Raw genomic sequence first — 13,842 nt, forward strand, 5'->3', positions numbered from 1 at the left:
ATTAGGGGAGCTTCTTGTCCCCGAGATGAGCAATTTCTTTGAGACTTATATTGCCTCTGTACTAAAACAGAACGGCGGGCGTATGATCACTAGAGATGAGGGACAACAATTATCTTGGGGGCATTAGAGGAGTTAGTTTTTAAGGGTTTGTTGCAAACTACTTTGCAGGCATAAAGAATGCAAAACATGTTTTAATCTGAACTAGGCAGAATCCTAGATCCAACAGGAGATATATATATAATCTGCTCAGCCTGCCAAGCATACCTACTACACCACAGGGCAATATTAATGGACAGCAGTGGTTCAGCAAACAAGGTGGAGCACCGAAAGCCAGGATGAATTCAACATGAAGTGAAAGAGCAGATCAAAAGAACCCTGTTTAAAGACAGGAACGTATAATAACTGGTTAAGACTGTGATGCAGTACCTAATGTTGACTATTCACCAGCAGGTGAATCATAAGGTCATTTCTGGTTTTCCTGGAGAAAGTCAGCACCTGAACTACTAACAAAGAAGACAGAGTTCTAAAATATATTGCTACTTCTTTTGCATTACCAGTAATATTGACATATTCTTGGTGCTCCTTCTGTAAGACAGTTAGCATCTCACTGAATGAATGTAAAAAGTTAGATTCAGCACTACTTTATAAACATAACTAGTTTGCTGTAGTTCTTGTGTACGCAAGTAAAATTTCAGAAGCACGTACCGAATGTCAGTAAGACTTACAAGTGTAAGTCACTTTGAAAGAGAAACCCATGAACACTGGACTGTATATGCACAGTTGCAAGAGACCACGTTTTAAGGGTCATCCACCAGCTCAAACTGGGTCACATGCACGCTCATAGTCCAATATAACAAAAAACTTTTTCATTAGAATTACTTATTCATACTCACCTACATTTTTATGCTTTTGAAAATACTACCCAAAAACCTTGTTTTGGCTGCAAGTGTAGCAAAGAAAAAGGCAAGAATTAAAAGAATTTCTTGAAAGCATTTCCATGAAATTAAATATTTTGCTGTCAATAGCATTTTCTAAATTGATGATCTCAAAATAGTTCAAACTTTTGTGAATTCAGCTTCCCAACACACTTTTGTGAATTCAGCTTCCCAACACTGTTAAGAAACACTACCATTCCTTATGTTACAAATATGTAGAGGCATGTAAAAGATGTAAATGACTTAATTTTAGAGATTACACATTAAGGATTTTTCTAGAGTGGGATTTAAAAGGTCTGTTTTTAGATAAGGTTGGAGAACATTGTAACTCACATGCTCTTAAAGCAAGTCAGTCTTGTCTACCTTAAGTTCTAAAGCAAATAAGCTATTAAGGCCAACCTACAATCCAACCCAAAGAACATTCCCAAATTTTCGCACACAAAAATGGAAGAGAGTGATGATCAACAATTCTATTACATTAAACACCACCATTGTAATCTTCAGTAGCTCTATACAGCTGTAGAGATGAATGGACTAAGTTTTTAACCTGCTTATAACACCGTAGAAGAGAAAATGCACAAGAACACCACAGAGATCCCAATTTGAGAGTTTCAAATACCTAAGAACAGGAATGAATTTAGACAGTATTTGCAGTATTTGGGGGAGAGGGGTAAGAAGGCCCACAGGAGGAAAAAGTGGGCCTAACTATTTTACAGTGGGTGTCCTTAGAGCCTAGTTTAGTGTCAGCCTCTCATTTCAATTGAAGTACCACTTCATAGGATCAGCTGGCAGAAGAGAATGATGGTGTCTCCCCCACCCATCTTCTCTCCCTACCATAAGGAGCTTCTCTACTACTGATAGAGAGCCCACACTACTTTACCATTTCCCATGAAGAACATGGCTGCTGAAAGAGCAAAGCAAGGACAAGGCAGGAGATGAGAGAGGTTTGGGTTTTTTTTTTTTTTGTTTAAGTCAGCTTCATCCCTCTCCCAGACTTATGTGCATCCCTCCCAAATGAGCTATCTGATGTCTTTGCTATTGCTGTGTCTTGCAGCTTTGGCAAGATGATACAAGTCTCCATTCCTTCATGGCTGGACACAGACTGAAAAACAGGAGAATGATATCATGTCATGCTGTGTTGCCACATGCCTTCCTGTCTCCCCCAAAGTGGCCAGATATTACTTTATTTTCCCTTACACCTGCACTCCAACTCATCTGATTGCAGTTAGACTGCACACAACCATTGCAGACCTGTGAACAGCGAGACAGTCAAAGAAACTCTCTGTAGGCTTGAGAAGACATTAAGTCTCGTTGGGAGAGTTAGCCTTAAAAATAGATAAATTTTGCAGGAAACAGTTATAGTTAGCCCTCCCCTTCCACCTCAGCTCCTTAAACAAGTATGTATTCTCTTCCAGAAGAGCCTTTCTAAATGGTTTTAAAGGTTAACTTTACATGGACCACCTCACCAGAAAAAATGTAACCAACTTAATATACATTAAGATAGAAGACGGTAAACAAACATCAGAATATTAAACATACAGCTACTAATGTGCATATTCACAGATCTCACGTCTGAAAGTATGAGAAATAGCTAAATCCAGGAAGATAATATGGCCAACACTTTATGAGGGAAGTCCATGGAGGGTAGGGCTAAGCTTCTGCAGATACCATTAAAGTCTTCACAAATTCCTTTGTAAGTAATTACGGCAACTATAGTATTCTCTATGGAAAGTATGAACATTAGGTAACAATTTCAACAGGTCCAGTCTCCTTACAGTACGTATAAGTCATCAGAAAATGAGTTAACAACAACTATTGCACATAAGTATTGAACTTATGAAGAAACTGTCAATGATGTCTCTAGTTAAGTCATCAATACCAGGACAGTAAGACTTCCCTTTCTCAACTTTTAACTTTGAAACACGTTATAAGAATTAAAACTAAGGCTAAAAATAAATACAACAGTTCTACTCCCTCAGGCTGTTTTGTTTAAAGAACAGCCTCACCTTCTACAGTTTTGGCCTAGCTACAATTATTTATGTAAAAGCTGACGACGTATGAACTGAAATAGTGGCAGAGATTATCCAAGTCACAGCAACAGACGTTAAAGTTGGCGCTGAAACGGAGACAGAACCTGACAAAATAAAACATACCTGTCATTAAAGCGTGGGAAGACAAACGAGCAGAGAACAGATCTGCAATCGGTAACTACTCGTAAGTTTTGTGCCACCGTCAAGGAGCAACGCTCTTGTCCCTGTCCACCGCAGCGAAGGGGAGCAACGCAACTCTTACTCTAGCAAACCACACGCTGAGGTGGAAGTCAAACCACTGAAAACACTGCACGCTTTTAACACTTCTGAGGGAGATCACAGTCCACACAGGAGCTTTTTGCTCCCCTAAAACAGATCCATAACACCTCCACCAAAAAGAGTTTGGGCCACCAAGGGAATCAGCAAGGCGCTTGCGAGCTTTTCACATCTGGGATTTGGGCCTTTTCAGCGATTTCAACGTCAAGGCTGGAAAGAACAGCACTCCTCAAGCAGCACTGGGCAGAACTCGTCGGAGGTCACTGCAGTTCCTCCAGAAATGAAGCACACAAACCACAGTAGAGGCTCTATTACAGGAGAGCAAAGAGAACTGGAGAACAGGTCTGCCGTTGCCCAGCAGACGGCCAGAGCTGTAGCAGGCGCTTTCTCAAAGGAGAGGCTGAGATCCGCGGCAGGAGCGCTCCACCGCACACCACGAACACGCGGGGAGCTGGACACGGGCACGCGAAAAAACCTGTTCTCTTCTAAAAATGCAATGCACCATTGTAAAAGCGGGTGGGGGGGGGGGCTTTCCCCCAACGCAAGAGGTCGGCTCAGCCCAGAACCGGCCGCTTCCAGCGCGGGCCGCCCCCGGTGCGCCCTCCTCCGCCCCCGCTCCCCCCGGCCTCACCGCGTTTCACCCCCGGCGGGGGGGGGGGGGGGGGGGCAGCGGCAGGCCCGGAGCCGGTCGCCCCGGCGGGCGGAGCGACGGCGCCGCAGGCGGCCCGGGCCTCGCCAACCGGCCGCCCCCGGCCCCGCCGCACCGACGGCGACCCCTGCCCCCCGGACCGGCCCCGACCGGGGCCGCACTCACCTCCTCATGGCGGCGGACGCCCATGGGGCGGCGGCGGCGGCGGCCACGCTCGCCCGGCCCGGCCCGGCCCTGCCCGCGGCCCCCGCCCGTCTGCCCGCGGCGGCGGCGGCGCCGGCGGCGGACGCGCACAAAGGGCCGCGGCGAGCGCGGGCGGGCGGCAGAGCGGGGCGGGGCGGGGCGGGGCGGCGCGGGCGGGGCGGGGCGGGGCGGGCCCCGGCCCAGCTGGGGGCAGCGGCGGCGGCGACGGCGGCGGCGGCGGCGCGGGCAGGAAACGGAGGGCGGGCGCGGCGGCGGTAGCCCCGCCCCGTGATGGCGTCACTTCCGCCCGCCGCCGCGCCACGCCCCCCTCCGCGCCGGGGCCGGGAGGAGGGGCGGGGCGGGGCCGGGCGGAGGGGCGGGGCCGGGCGGAGGGGCGGGGCCGGGCGGAGGGGCGGGGCCGGGCGGAGGGGCGGGGCCGGGCGGAGGGGGCGGGGCGGGGGCGGGAGGGGGCGCAGCTGCTGCTGACAGGCGTCGGGGAAGTGCGTCACGGGGCGGGTGTTGGCGGGGGCGATGGCGGCGTCTGAGGCGCCGTCCCCCGCCGGGACGCTCAGGCTTGGCGTAGGTGACCGTGGCCAACGTTTGGGTCACGGGGAACGTGACGTGACTCCCCCCCTCAGAAATTCGCTTCGTCTTTTTTCCACTTAACTCGTGTTTTACTCTTTCCCTGCCCGAAGAAGAACCTTGGCAGCCTAGTAACTCGAAGCCCTGTGGAGAAACTTAACCTGCTCCAGCAGTGAATGACAAAAACGCTTTTTTCCGTGTTAACACCGGGCGCAGCCCCCGCACTGTGGTTCCTTGGCCGTGTCGGACGCACCCCGCTGCATTCACTTGAAACCGGAATTCAGTGTTTCTCTCGTTAAACAACGGCGTCGCCCCGGCAGGGCCTCAGCGCCCTCACGCTGAGGGTCCGCGCGTCGTCGCCGGCTTCAGATACCGCAGCGGCTTCGGCAGGCCGCCTCCGAAACGCCAACGGGCCACGCAGGGCGGCGGCGGCTTTCCCCGGCGCCTCCGGAGCGGGCCGGCTGCCCCCAGGCGCTGGCACCCTTCGGGGAGCCAAACTTGGAGGAAAGGGGGACGGTGACGCCGCCGGGTCATCGCTCTGAGAGCGCCTCGGAGCCCGAAACCTGACGGAGGAGAAAAACGAGCGATGGGAAGAGTTGCTTTATGCTGGGCTGGCCTAGAGGCAACTTTTGCACCAATTTCGGACACGTTAAGGCTCCCACAATAGAAACACCCTTATTTTGATTCTTCTGGGTGTGCACTGGCTCAATAAATAGTGGCTCGATAACTGGCTCAATAAATACTGCTTTAGTTTCACTAGATAAACATCACTGGAAGTCCCCCAAAAAACACGGCTTCTTCCTAAGGCGGATGAACGAAGCAAATGTCCAGAAGAGCAGCATCTAATTAATATTAGTAGAGCACTTACACCGTGAAACACGAGGGACATGACAAAAGCCGACATTTTAAACAAGTCTGAACAACTCTGAGCAGACAGACCGCCTCAGGAAGTCCCCGATGACACTGAGCTCCGGCTCCACGCGCCGTCCCACCCTGAGTCCGCGACGGCCAGCTCCTCGGACAGGCGCGGGGCCTGGGGCGTGCAGGGCGAATCGGGAGGGCATGAGAGCACTCTGCCCCTTCCAGTTTCTCGCACGGCGTTTTGACGCTTCGACCGCTCCCCTGGGAGCCGAGGGGCGGCCGCGAAGGAGAGCGTCCACCAGCTCTGCACGCGGCCCCCCCCGCTACGGAGGAAGCACTTTGATCTTCTCTCAACGTCTCTGGTGCTTCCCAAGCAGTGGCGTGGGCTTCTTTGAGAAGGCTTCTTTGATGGGGACTACGAGGGGCGGCAGCACGGCACGACATCTGTGACCAAATGCATGGGCAGTAGCTGCAGCGATGGTTTTAGGGTGGAAGCGAATGCGCGTTGCCTTGGGAAAAGGGCAGATGCGCGCAAGAGCTTAGCGAGGATACCCCAAGACGTGTCTGTGCGTACGGCCCGCTTCTGCAGAGCCCTCTGAGCGCGGCCAGAATTTGACTCATTATGAGTAACAGGAATGTTTTAAATAGAGAAAGGAATATTAATGCCTTTAAAAATACAAATAAGCCTACGTTTGGCTCAACAGTACAAGACCAGTAATTTTCCACAGTGTACTGCCAAATAACTGAATGTGACATTCAAGTAGCTCATGTGTAGGTGTCCCTCAGGAGACAACACAAATCGAACAAGGACCGTTTTCCCGAAGAGAAGCCTAAAGGCTGGGTACCTAAACACGAATTTCAGCACCTGAGCGAGCAGTTAAATACCCAGAAACGCCAGCTCCCCGCGAGGCCCCATGGGTGGTGCTGACAGCCAGCGCGTCTGAAAATCCAGCTACTTATTTACAGCCTAAAGCACTTTTGAAAATAGCAACCCACGTGATTACCAGAGCTCCTAACAAAGGGGCACACTGCCGGATTAAAAGCCACCGCTACCTAATGACAGGTTGCAAGATTTCCAGGGAACACGAGGAGCTGCAGGGGTCAGAAACATTCTGCACCACCCAGTTTCCACTATTCTTTACTTCTGGTAGAACAACTTGAGCTTGGAAGCCGTCATTAGCTGAGTAACCCACACATCGTTTGCTAAGGGACAGCTGGTGTTAAGAGCGTGTTCACAGCCACAGAAGGAATCAGCACTAAAAACTGGAATTAGGACTCAGCAGTTCCTGCCCGCAGCCTAGTATAATTGGATCGCATATATACGTGGCTGGTTTTTAATTAACAGTCAAGATGAGGGAAGAATTAGGTTGGCGAAGCAATCGCAGCATAACCTGTAAACACAACTGTGTATTTTTCTGTCCTTTTGAATATCACTTCTTATTCATCACTGGCAATAATGAGTCTCCTCACAAATAAATTTACCTTCCAAAAGGAGGTGGGAGCGGTCAATTGTTTTTTCTATCAGTGTCATAAGTGCTGCTTGTAAATTCCAGCTGCAAGTAGATTTTTATTTTTAATATTATTATTTGGGAAGAAAATCGAGGCTGGAGTCTCTGATGAAGACCCCAACGAGGCGCTGCGTTTCGTGGCTAGCAGCCGCGGCTCCGGGTGAGAACTGCGGCTTCTGCCGCGCGCCGAGGTCCAGGGCAATCCCGCCGTGCCTCCGTCACCCTAACAGCACAGCCAGGGTAACAAACCACCTCACTTCTCAAGCGTTTTACAGCCCCCCAAGGAAAGGTGCTGTAAATTCAGTGAGCACATCCATACATGCCGTGCACACCTGCACAAGGAGCAGAGCATGACTAAATTTGGAGTCCTCCAGTCCATTCTGGGCTCTCCCTCGAAGACCCTCTTTCCATACTAGTGTGCAAATTGTAACTTTTTTCTGGACAACGTTTGTATTCATCGTGGTGTAATGATGGCAGGGCAATGTGGAAGGAGTACTATGTGCACAAATTACCATTCACAGACATTAGAATAACACCTTTAATGTTAATGCAAATATCACACACTTTAAAAGCATGTGGGCCCCAGAAAACAATGACAGGCAGATCCCAGCTTTTGCTGTAGAGCAGGTTCACCCTGTAATCGTCCACGTGGAAAACCCTCCCAGCAAGGGAGCGAGTATAGCAAAATCAGGCTTCTCTGTTTTGATGTTATTACCATAGTAACCTAAACTCCTTTGTACTTCATAAATTCTGTCTCTCTCCAGAGCAGCTTAAATTTCCAGTAAAGACCACGTTCAATGTTTTGTGAGTATAGGAACAGTCCAAACAGCTTGAAGATGATATAGAGGAAATTTTTGGAGGACTAAATAACGGCTGGACCCCAGGCCAATCACCTAATTTAATAAAATAATCTCCCTTTGGACTCCCACGTCTGTTTAACTGAGTGGGAAATTTTCCATTCTCGTTAGCGCAACCACAGTTTGGCGCATGCAGCCATCACCCAGATGACGCAGCATCCCTGAAGCGCATCTACATCCAGAAAACTTGTTGGGCGTTGGGTGCCGTGGCACGAGGGCAGCCGGCGCTGGGGCTCACGGAGCCGCGCGGCACCTCCCGTCCCGTCCCGGCCCTGCGCCGGGCCGGCACGCCGCGTGGGGTCCCGCCGAGCCGGGCTGCGGGAGTGGCGCCATGGCTGTGCCCGCAGCTGGGACAGAGCCGAGCCGTGCTGGCCTGTTCAGGGGAAAAACACTATTATTCCTTTCAAAAATGCACATTAAAGACTACTTTTGTAAAAGTACGCAAAATAATGAGGCCATACGCAAAAACCCTACCTAATAATTACTTGGAATATTGCTGAATTTGAAAATCTTTCAGCACTGTTAAAGTCAGGACATAAAGGTCTTGCTTACATGTTGGAGGCGAGCTGTGGTACCGAAATAATAATCCAGATGACCTTCCATGCTGCTGCTTGTCATGAATTATTTTCTTTTGCCTTGGGGAAATTTCTAAATATATATTCATGCGAATAAGCAAATCTTTCGGTTGTAATATAATCACAGTTACCTCACTGCCCCTTCCCAAAAATACAGCACAGTGCAATTCTGAGTACGGCTATTGAGAAAACCCCAGGAAGCACTTAGGCTTGAAATTAAAGAGCTCGTTTTAATATTTAACTGTGATAAATTTGACTCAGAATATATGTATTTCATAAGGCTTTTGTGAGTCAGGCACATGTGAGTTGCAAAAGAGCAGTGATTTGGCTGTGAAGGCAGCAGACGGGCCTGTCCGGACAGCTCCAGGGCATGCGTGCAAAACTCTCGTTAACTGCAAGGAAATTTAATTAGTCTGAAGACAGGGGCGAGGACATACGTGGCGTTGCAGCTGCTTTGGAGAGGGCCTGATCCTGCAGACCTTCCTGTATCTCATTAAACAGGCCTCGACCCTTCACGCCCTTGCACTGCGCGAGTATCTTTACACACGAAATGCTATTGATTTTGATGGCTTTAGGGGGGCAGGTAGATTCAGCATAAGCATGGCAGGGAGAATCCAACTCCAAGTAATTAACAATAACATATAATTGCTACTAATTCGGTTTTACACAAATTACACAGTATTATTAAATTAAGTAAACCGTGTTCTTGCATCTGAGCGTTAGCAGTATAACTCATTTTCAGCCCGTTTTTTTAAATAGCTCTTGTAATTAGTCCGCTTTGCTTTCCAAACTGATCACATGCAACATTTTGTTTTTTACCGAAACACCCACCAAAAAGTGTTCAAGTTCTCTAATTGCAAAGATTTGCCTCACGTGGCTACGCAACTTCTTTCTGCTCCGGGTGTTATTTAGGAACAGCCAAATGGAATTTATTGAAATTATGTCAAAAAATAAATGTTTAAAATTGCTCCCCAGCTGGGCAGGAGACCTCGAGTGCCAAGTTTCAGCCCATGAGCATTCACACGACTGAGTCACAGCGTGCGCAGCTGAAAAGACGAGGTTTGGAGGAAAAAGCTAATGAGGAGCAGGGCGCCCTCCCGGTCCGCGTGCGGCACCCGCAGGAGATCCGCCTGGGCCGGCCCTTCCCGGTGCAGCGGCCCGGCGGCAGCGCCCGCTCCGGCTCGTCCCGCTCGGCTGCAGAGGGGCATTTTCTTGGCCACCACCTCCGTCACCTGGCATTTAAACGCACGCTGCATCTCGCGTGGGTAACGCTCACGGCAGCAGGCGTTGCAGCTCTGGGGCTGCCAGCACGCGTTAGCCATGTCCCACGGCCAAGCCCAGCTGCAGGCTCCCCGGCTCCTTGCTGCACTCGCTTACGGCCGTGCCGAGGCGCCAGAGCCACCTCCGGCGGCGCAGCTTGAGTCGCTGGTCAGCGCTGCCAAACACCAGCCCACCAGCACGACCTTGACCCTGTTCGAGGCATCCACAGGAGTTTTGGCTATAATTCAAAAAAGGAGAAGTTTTTCAGCAAGTGATACAGCAACAGTTACAGCATTAGCGTATTTTTAAACCGCTTTTGACCCACAAGGCATCCAAATTTGGGTGTCTGGGGCTGTCCCTGGAGGACATGGCCAGCCTGAGGCGCCACCATGCACTTACAGTCGTTTCCCTGGGCTGTTTCCCGGAGCGTCGCGGAGACCCAGCGCAGGAGAGGAGGGTCCCCGCTGAGCACTGCTCCGCTCCCCAGCTGCCCCGGCTCCGGGTGCCCGAGCGCCGCCAGCCAGGGTGCGCCCGGGGCTGCCGCCGGCCCGCGGCTCCTGCCCTGCTCCGCACCCTGGTGCCACCACGGCTCCTGCCGACCCTCCTTCCTCCCCGCTTGCTAGTGGACCCCGTTGCTGGGCCATGCAGCTTAAAGCACGCATTCAGGCAGCTGGGGCTGCATACTGCACGCTAGCGGGTGCAAGCGCCGCCCCGCCGGGATGCCGACGGTGCTGCCGAAACCCTGAGCTCCACCAGCTAAACAGCCCTGCAATTAGTCTGCAAAAAGAGCCTTGAAAGGGAAAGAAAAGCACAAACACGGTGCAGCTCTGCAGGCTGCGGCACTAACGGTGTCTGGCTCCGTCTCGCGCCTCCCGTCCTCCTCGCGGAGCCTCTGATCGCTAACAAGGTGCCAGCAGCACAGCCTTCCCGTCGGCATGCCGCGCCGCGCCGCCGAGGGCCCTCACGTCTCTGCAGCTAGTTATTTCACGTGCTGGAGCCATCCTGCGTGCCCACTGCGTGTGCTGGAGGCCGGCAAGCGCCGGAGGAGCTGCAAGGAGAGCCGGTGCCGCGCGCCCCACATCCCCATGCGCCTCACGGGCCCTGTGGCCAGGCCACTGCAGCTGGACCACCATGGCTGGGCTACCATGGCCAGGCCACTAAGGCCGGGCCACCACAGCCCTGTGGCAAAGCCTTTCCGTTGACGCAACGGTCCACCCCGGGAAGCTGTGCGTTGGGTGCTTGTTCCTCCCGAGCGGCGCCGCTGGTGCCGGCGCCCTGCAGCAGGTGTGGGTCCGCGGTGGCTCCCAGCCGTTGCTCACCAAGCCGTTCCCAGGAGCAGGAGCAGTTTTGGGACTGTCCCAAAGCCACCGCTCCTGGAGACCGTAAGGACCTCAGGGGGCTGTGAGGAGCATTAAGAGAAGCTTCTGACCCACAGGGTCACAGCAAGGAGCTTGGAGATGCAAGCCCCAAAGGGGTTCAGAATCACCAGATAAAGCAAAGAACCTCTTTTCTTCAGCCTCCAGGCTTTTAAATCAATCTCCAGACCTCTCTCCTTGACGTCTGAAGCCCTGAGGTCAAACTGAGTGAGCCCACTTGCCATTGCAGGAGAAAGGCAAGCAAACTGGGGATCTTGGCCACCAGCATCCTTCCTCTTCCATGCGTCTTCTTGAGGACTCCCAAGATCACTGGGGCTAAGAAGAAACCCCCAAGGCTCTCATTGCCTAAAAGACCCCTAACAGATCCACTCCACTCCTGTGACAAATGTCTTCAGCCGTCTGCTTTGAGGTGATGGACAGGCTCTGGGCTCAAATCGTCTCCCGGTATTTCAAAGCAGCTCTTTACTCTTTCTCTTCTTGCTGAAGAAGCAGGCACAGAAAAGAGAAGTGGGCAGCAGATGCCAGATTTAGACCTAGGAGCACAAGAAAAGTATTGGATACGAAGTCTTGGCCCACCCTTCTGTAACATGCCAAACAGACCAAGCCTCAAATGCCTCCGACGCGCAGGGCATGAGATCAGAGACATGCAGAAGTCCTCAGCAGCGCCTCCAAAGTGGAGGCTAAAGGGAGCGGCACATGAGCGTGGGGACAGCGCTCATAAATCAACACCCATGAACCCAGACACCATTTTTATTTTCTTCTCCAACAGCTGATTAAGTAGCTGGTGAAGGGAAGAGGCGTAATTCGTCGTCTGACTCAGGACAAGAAACCCAAGTCTGCTCGCTGTGATGCTTCTGAACAGCTGGAAAGGGAAAGAGGGGGAAACGTCTGTTACCAGTTTAATATTGGATGTGACAGAAATAACTCAGCAGTATATCAGAGGGCAGACGGACTAACTCGGTTACGGGCAGTGCATGCTGTGAGATACCATTATATTTTAAATAAAGCAATTTGGAAGGTTCCCGATCTCCTCGGATGGTCTGCGGCGGGTGTGTATGAGGTTACCACCCAATCTACCTCCTTCTCTCCTGGATTGGCTCCAAGTGATCTGACTGGCAGTTAACCTTCGGGATCCTTTTGGGGGCTTCTGCGTGCTTGATGAAGCATGGTTGACATGTCCCATGGTCCACAGCAAAGTGCCGCTGCCGCAGCTCAGCTGCAAACGGCATTTGGGTGAGCTGGGCCGAGGGGATGGGGATGGTTATAAACAGCCGTGTAGCGTCTCATCCGGAGCAGCTGCTTTCCACAGACAGGAGTGTCAGCATGATTTAAGAAACAAATCCAGGTCATCGCTGTAAACAGGATGCTTTGCTCTACTGGCCTTTCAGTGATTTATTTGTTTCAGGCTTCTTTCTGCAAAGCCATAAGAAAACTTTATAGATTTGGAAATAATCTGAGACTTACTCAGATAAGTGGCAAAATCACAGCTGCTGGCCAAATAAAGGAAGCGCTTTCAGAATTTAACGAATTGAGAGTATATGAAAGCAAGGAATGGAAAATACACTCCGTGCATGCTTCGCTCTCGTGCCACGTTACAGCTGTGAGCAGCGGGACATGTGGGAACTAGAGGAGTTAGCAGCTCGCGACTTGTCCCGAAATCCTGCCGCAGTTGGGAGCGCCGGGCTTGGGCTCGGGCTCGGGCTCCTCCGAGGTCCGGCCGGGCGGGAGCCCGCGCTGCCGCACCGAACTGAACCGCCGCTGTCTCGTCCCCCGGGGCCGGAGCCCCGGGACGTGGGGCGCAGCGGGGCATGAGCCCCCTGCGCCTCCTGCATCGGGCGGGCAAATACGCCCAAAGAGCCCCTTTCCGCCCCGCTTTTCCCGTCCTGCGCTCCTTAACCTGCCTCCTCCGCGCAGGGGCCACCGGAGCCCTGACGCCTCTGCAGAGGCGCAGCGTTACCAGCGCGAGGCCTGCTAAAACAGGGGGCACGTCCCCAAAACAGCCAAACTGGGTTAAGCACGGCAAGCGTGCACGCGCACGCTGCCGGTTCCTTTTTAGCTCTGTTTTGGTGGATTTTTTTTCACCGACCGCAAAGGAAACACAGGCGCAGACGGGGCGCCCTGTCGCGTTCGTGACTTCGCTTGCGTTCGTGTCCTCCTTGGGTCACCGGCCTCGGATTAAAAACAACGGCCGTGCCTGGGCAACAGCGATCCTGGCCGGGGCCGGGAGCAGGGGCCGGGAGCCGGAGCGGCGTTGCTGCTGCAGCCGGCAGAATCGGCGCCTGCCGGCGACGACGGGCCAGCAAGCGTTTGGAGCCGGAGCAGGCTGAAACTAATAGCGAAGCGGGGGAAGAGGAAGAGCAGAGTGCTCCCCTGCATGGCGCCTTTTTCTTTAGCTTTATCAGCGTTTAATGAGAGCTTCTTTTTTTAATAAAGACCAAAGAAAATGAGTGCATGTTCTCAACCAAAAAAAAGACACAGTGTAGAGTTATGGAAATACATATCTCTCAGGTGAGAGCCGGCCCCGCATCGCGCCGCACCGCGCCGCACCGAGCCGATCTCCCGCGGGTGCCGGGCCGGCCGGGAACACGCGAATGGCTGCGCTGGGGCTGGGGCCTCGCTCGCCCCCTTCATCCACGCTGGCTCGCCCCGTTTCGGCCAGCGTGCCCCTGCCCGGGTCCGAGGAGGGCTCCAACGGGCTTCCGCGCGGCGCGCTTGCGCGGACGGCTCCTGGCAGGCACGCGGCAGCGCGC

At 52.7% G+C, this 13,842-nt stretch overlaps 1 protein-coding gene across 2 annotated transcripts in view; it reads right to left on the reverse strand.

Annotated features, from left to right (window-relative positions):
• ACVR1 (activin A receptor type 1) overlaps positions 1–4,141 on the reverse strand; it is a 69,635-nt gene extending 65,494 nt beyond the window's left edge. Inside the window, exon 1 of one of the 2 annotated variants that reach the window (XM_068949440.1) lies at positions 4,056–4,141. In XM_068949440.1, the coding sequence (XP_068805541.1) occupies positions 4,056–4,063 (8 nt within the window). In that variant the 5' untranslated portion in view covers positions 4,064–4,141. Of the gene's footprint in view, positions 1–3,088; positions 3,856–4,055 lie in introns of those variants that run through there. The other variant, XM_068949445.1, reaches the window with a different exon arrangement.
• Positions 4,142–13,842: the final 9,701 nt, after the last annotated feature.

The sequence above is a fragment of the Struthio camelus genome, chromosome 6 (assembly GCF_040807025.1).
Source record: "Struthio camelus isolate bStrCam1 chromosome 6, bStrCam1.hap1, whole genome shotgun sequence".
NCBI lineage: Eukaryota > Metazoa > Chordata > Aves > Struthioniformes > Struthionidae > Struthio > Struthio camelus.